General features: G+C 36.6%; 1 protein-coding gene across 1 annotated transcript in view; it reads left to right on the top strand.

The window, feature by feature from the left end:
• The window catches only part of pde1ca (phosphodiesterase 1C, calmodulin-dependent a), a gene marked incomplete at its 3' end in the record, with an annotated part of 47,919 nt that overhangs the window by 33,988 nt on the left and 7,485 nt on the right, over positions 1–6,446 (top strand). Inside the window, exons 11-15 of the mRNA XM_005747478.2 lie at positions 1,031–1,132; positions 1,533–1,653; positions 3,099–3,180; positions 5,762–5,858; positions 6,328–6,349. Of these exons, the coding sequence (XP_005747535.2) occupies positions 1,031–1,132; positions 1,533–1,653; positions 3,099–3,180; positions 5,762–5,858; positions 6,328–6,349 (424 nt within the window). The remainder of the gene's footprint in view (positions 1–1,030; positions 1,133–1,532; positions 1,654–3,098; positions 3,181–5,761; positions 5,859–6,327; positions 6,350–6,446) is intronic.

The raw sequence follows: 6,446 nt of genomic DNA, 5'->3' as shown, positions 1-6,446 counted from the left end.
GAGGAGGCGGCCTAACAGTACGTCTTTAGCCATCTTACAGTGCTGTGATTCCAGCCCTTCCCCAACTCTCTGTCAATGCACTCATGGCCATTGATCACTTTGATCAATGATCAATAGGCTTTGATCAGTCGTTGTAGGTGGTCATGAGAATTTGCAATGATTAACAAATTGACCTCACAGTCCATTGTTCATTCAGTGGGCTGGTTTCAGTTACTGTGCAAATGTATTGTTTATAAGAATGAAAACTCTACGTCCAAAGGAACAAAATCAACTTTTTGGGATTTACTTAACTGTATGATTGAACATGCATCAAGACATAAAATAAGGTGATATCTTAAAAATAATAATTAATATGTATTTCTATTTGTATTATTTTTCTGTTATTTTACCAATTTTGGTAATATAGCATACACCATTTGTAGATTACCGTAGTCGTACCTTTTGGCATTTTACTAATTCTAGTAGATGTTATATACTCTTGAAAAAATCATTCATATCATTTCCCCACCAAACTTCTATAATTTCACAACATACCTGTTAGTTAACAAACCCACATAAAATTACAGAAACTTTACTTCTTTTAGTAGCATTTTGGGGTCATTTTACGCTCAATGCACCAAATGTGCATTTGAATGTGTATTTAGTGCACAAAATTAGAATTCAACAGTTTTATCTTTTAAATAAACAAGGTAAATATATATGAAATTATGTTAAACTTGCAACTGTATTTTTGCACTCTTTTTCTGTGTAAAAAGTTTATTTAAAAATGTAAAACATGTTTATTTACAGGTACAGTTTTTTTATTTTATTTTTTATTACTCATGTTAATTTACAGACTTTGACAGTTTTTGTTTTTTTAAATAATCGTGTTGATATTTCACATATTTAAAAATAACAGGAAAATACTGTATCATTTATGAAAAATTCTGTTAAATGACAGATTTCAGATTCAGTTCCTGAATCCTAATCCTTTCAGATTGCTATTATTTCTAATTCTGGAATATTTTACTTTCTACATTTATTTTTTCAGAGAACTGCGAGCCTTAGTAGTGGATATGGTATTGGCCACTGACATGTCCTGCCACTTTCAGCAGATCAAAGCCATGAAAAGCCTCCTGCAGCAGTCTGAGGCGTGAGTAATGGCTTCCAAACTCTTATTATAATCAGCAGTAAAGTATGAAAGACTGGGATAAAGATATTTTTGTTAAATACTGTCAGCAACGTTAATGTGTAGCTATCATATTTGATGGATGCTTGCTGAAAATCAGGAAAATTCTGATCTTATTTACAGAGTCTCTATATCCAAAAGCCAATGGCCAATCTTTAGCTTTACTTTCAATAATTATTTTTTCCCTTGGAAAAGATGAAACTGATTTAGCAATCATGGTTTCTCTCTAGATCTTACTCTCGGAAGTTTCATTGCACTCAAAAAGTACACTCATATTTACCCAATTTTAATGTACTTTTCTTTGGGAGCTGAACAGCTGCTGTTTGTTTACACCCACCAGTGACTAACCACTCTTTATTCACAGGATTGACAAACCAAAGGCTTTATCATTGCTGCTGCACACTGCTGACATCAGCCATCCTGCCAAATGCTGGGACCTCCATCATCGCTGGACAACATCCCTGCTTGAGGAGTTCTTCAGACAGGTAGTCACCTGAAAAATTAGCACCTACCTCCTAGTCCCTCCATTGACACTTTATTGTGTAAAGGAAGTAGGAGCCATACTTTAATGATGATAACCTTTTATCGGACACATAAAACAAACAAACCAATATATACATATACACAGCTAGCTGGATATACTTGTACACACACATGCTCAAACAAAATTTCTGTGACATGAAATAACCACTCAATCATTAAGTCAAAAATGGAACAGAAGTATGCACAGACTTATTTACACCTTGCCCATCTACTGAAGTAAGGACCCTAGAAGTTTTCATATGCTGCCAAAAAAGAAACAAACAAATAAAAAAAACCTTGAGCTTTGTTTTGCTGTAATCTGCATCTGCAATTACAGTACAGTCACAGACAGGAAAACAATTACTGTTTAGGACTGACTGCAAAAATAGGAATATTAATCTACTGCAGTTCTTTAATTAAACTTAAACACTTCACATGTGCAAGTTGTATTACAGCTGAATACGGTATTTCAGAAAGCTATGAGTAATGTTATTGCAACTTAATTATTGGACCACAGTAGTTTACCATGCAGATAACATTACTCTTCAACAGCCAACTAGACATAGGGTGAAAAAATTATGCTTTGACATAACAAAATAGAAACATTTCTTGCCAGGTACAAACATTTTGTTTAGTCTCCTATTGTGGTTGAGTCTGTTTCCCATTTCAGTCGATGTGGTTTTCAGAGGAGGCTTGCATTCCGTCTCAGTTCATAGTGTCTAATAAAAGGTATAAAATAAAAGAACTTTTATTTTATAAAAGTTTTTAAGTCACTTCATTACTTTTCTAATTCAATAGAATTAAAAACAGTGTTTCAGGGAAATTGCATTGGTTAGTTGTACACATAATAACTCTTATATATACACATGCAGATATACACTCATCCCCCCCTCCCCTTCCAAACGCCTTCGATGCTTATTCCCTCCTGATGCAGATGGTGGATCAAAGGGGACCAGCGCATATGCTGCAGGCCCGGATGCGCTGTCTACACTGGCTGTCTCTCACCTTTTACCTTTCCCTGTTGCTTGTCATGCGTTTCAATGGTGTATTAAGATTTTTTCATGTGCTATGCGCGGAGGAGGTTTTTTTTCTGTTCTCAAACTGATCTCCCAGTAGGAGCTCAGTCTGGAGTGAGTTCTTTTTTCTCCTTGTCCTTCCTGATGTTGTGCATTTTTCCATTGTTCGGTTCCGGGTCGCTGCTCGTGCGGCTGACCGGCCAGCTAAAGTAACAGCTGTCTAGCCTGACCTGTCTCCCCAATGTGATGTTTGTGTATTGTATGTACGGTCGGCAAGGTCAGTCTCTCTTAATTGCCCCTTGGGGATAAATAAAGTCTTCCGAATTTGAATTACAGTGTACATTATTGAGGCCAACTGTCTTTGTAAACATAGCGGTGTCATTTGTTTTCAGGGAGATAGGGAAGCAGAGCTGGGTCTACCTTTCTCCCCTCTTTGTGACCGCAAATCCACCATGGTGGCCCAGTCCCAAATAGGTAAAGTTCTTAAATACACTTAATGCTTCTTTCTAAATGATTAGCATATTTTGGATACATTTTAAGTTTTTTCAAGCAGCAGTCAGTGACCAATAACAGCCAAGTGAATATAATAATATTTTTTCAAGTTCATTTTTGGAAGAATTGCAGTGCCTACAGATAAATGTGGAATCTGAATATCATGAAACAAAAATACTAGTAAGTCAAAAGAGTTAATATTCAATTCAGTTTCAGTTTTCAATTAAATTGTATTTATACAGTGCCGTATACAGTATACAGTTATTTATACAGTCTAAGACTGTCTAAGACTATGTATAAATGTAATGAAATGTATAGAGTTATGTTTATGTGTGTCAGTCCAGTTTGTGAGTGTTCAAGAGTCTGGGAGAAGAAACTGTTTCACAGTTTGGAGGTAAGAGAGGCTCCAATGAGCTTCTCAGCTGTTCAGCTAAAATATACCATTTATAAAGCTCTCACCGTTTTTTGGACAGCCAGCAATTTACCACCTGCTGCAGCTTCCTCTTATCCTCCACAGTATAACAGTTGAACCAGAGTGTGCAGCAGTAGGTCAGAAGGCTCTCAATGGTGGATTGGTAGTAGTTAATTAGCAGTCTCATGGACAATGTTCCCTCTAATTGTTCATGTATCTGAGCAAACACACAAACTCCCTGAGCGGTCCCTTGGACCACTATGAGCAACATTAGACGTGTGCACTGTGGTCACGCCAGCATCGAATCCATCCAAGTTACATGGTTTATTAAAATAATCAAATTACAGCATTTACATTTATGCTAGATTACTTTTAATGAAGTACTTTAGCCCACTTATGAAAATTTTAAAAAGTCTTCTTCATGACCTGTGTAGTATGTTAACACTATTGGTAAAATTAACTTGAACTCCAATTTTGAAAACACAATTTTCTTTTTTCTTTTTTTTTTTTATAAAGCTCTGACTTGTATTATGAATAAACGTCGCAAATCTCTCACATCTCAAAACACCGCCATAACTCCTAAAACTTCCCCCCCTTCCTAAACAACTAAATGCCATGTTGCCATATAATTTTTTGATTGGTCGACAGTGTTGGTCACGTTACTTGAAAAAAGCTCATACTCTCTCCCGCACTCGATATATTATCCATTGTTGCCACAGCTGTTGCCACGAACGTTGCACTCGCTTACGTCATTGTCATGAGACACTCTCGCAAAAAAATCACAGTTTTAGTAACGCAGTAACGCAGCGTGCTTACGGGAAAGTAACCGTAATCGAATTACCTTTTTTGCAATAGTAATCCCTTACTTTAATTGGATTACAGAGATTACAGTCAACCAACAGAGATGGGCAGTATCTCTGTTGGTTGACATGGTACATTTTCCACTAATAGGAAAGGGTGTGGGGTTTTTTGGTTTTGTTTTTGCTCATAGGCGGAGAGCGCTTTTGAGCGCTTTCCTTATAAAACGCTGTTTTTACCGTTTCTTCCCGCATTAAATATAAACTATATATAAATTCCCGCAGTAAATATAAACTATGTAAATATAAAATATATAAGTAAATAAAGTAAATATAGTATTCAGAAAAAAACAGACATTGCAGATATTTTTTTATCATAACTCTGTTTTTACGTGGCCGATCAACACAATTTATAAACTGGTAAAAAGTCCACATGTTTTCCGTCAATTGTTCCGTCTGTCCTACTCACATCTCCAATGGTTGTACACGTTATAATTAACGTGGCTTCACTCCACATCAGCCACAACGCTTTGCTAGCTAAAACGCCAGTGTCGGCACATAAGGACACTGTCATAGCCTGTCAACTATATTGATTTGCTGCGTATATATGAATGTGAATCGCATCATTGGCTGGAGCAGCCAGTCGCTGGTCACTTACTGACTTCCACTGCAAAACAGAATGAATTGTTAATGTATTTATTTTAATTTTAATTCAGGTTAGATTTTTATTTTTGTGCACAACGCAGATTTTCTGTGCGCAGAGACCGTGCGAGCAGTGAGCACAGATTGCACAGGCGCGCAGTTTAGAGGGAACATTGGTTATGGTGCATTTATTTTAGACATGTCACATATGAGGCAAGCCAAGACCTCAAATCAAGTGTTGCATGGGCCAGTTCGCTAGGTTTGTGACCTTGAGATCGTGGCTTGTAATCAGAAGGTTGCCGGTTCGTGAATGTGAATAAATGGGTGAATGGCTGAATGTAGTGTAAAGCACTTTGTGGTACTTAGGGACTTTACACTAGGGACTAAGTAAAGCGATATACAAATACAGGCCATTTACCATTTAAAGTTTGCATTACAGGTTGTAATTATACATGATCAATTTGTCGTTCTCTTAGGGGCTGCTAATAATTGGTACTTGATCAGGAATTCTTGTCCCTAACTTCATAGGTTTGAAAATGTGATGAATCTATGATTCTGCTTCCTCCTTCCATGTGATTATTCACATGATGAAACTAACTATAAATGTCAATTTTTGTGTGTAATATAGAAGGCTCTAATAAACATTTGTTTCTTGAATTAAGTGGGAGAATTTAAAAAAAACTGTGCCAATTATGAATGTCTGTTTTTGTAGGATTCATTGATTTCATTGTGGAGCCAACATTCACTGTGTTGACAGAAATGATCGAAAATATTGTGACACCACTCATCGAGGAGACCTCTCGCTCTGAATTGCCTGTCTTCAGACAGTACAGGTGATCCACACAAAATTCTCACTTTCAGTGCAGTCTCATTATTTGTTAATGTGTGTGAATCTGTCTCAGTTGCTGTGTGTACTCTATATAAAAACCAGTACAACTACTCTGAACTAAAAGTATTGTCGGGCTATAGGCCAGAGAAAAATGAAGAGTAATACAAACTTATAAGGCACCTGTGCTACCGGACTTGTCTTCATCCAGAATCCCCTAAAGTAGACATTAGTGTGAAATGCCATTGTGGGGGTTGATGCCAATTCAAGTACAGGCATCAACCCCCACAATACCACAATGCCCACAAAGCCTCTTTTTGAAATGCAAGAGACAAAGGTAGAACTGGTTAACTTAAAATACAGTTCTACCACCTAAAAACATTTCTGTTTAGCTTTTACATTAGAATTAGAATTAGAATTAGAATTCAACTTTATTGTCATTGCACATGCACAGGTACAGGGCAACGAAATGCAGTTTGCATCCATCCAGAAGTGCTTTAGTGATATAGATATATTACAATATATATTAGCAATAATATAGATATGTGAGTATATTACAGAAATGGGTCTA

The sequence above is a fragment of the Pundamilia nyererei genome, unplaced genomic scaffold, assembly GCF_000239375.1.
Source record: "Pundamilia nyererei isolate P.nyererei 1_Seehausen unplaced genomic scaffold, PunNye1.0 scaffold00198, whole genome shotgun sequence".
Lineage (NCBI taxonomy): Eukaryota > Metazoa > Chordata > Actinopteri > Cichliformes > Cichlidae > Pundamilia > Pundamilia nyererei.
The sequence above is the reverse complement of the archived record's forward strand: the minus strand, read 5'-3'. Positions and strand labels throughout refer to the sequence as shown.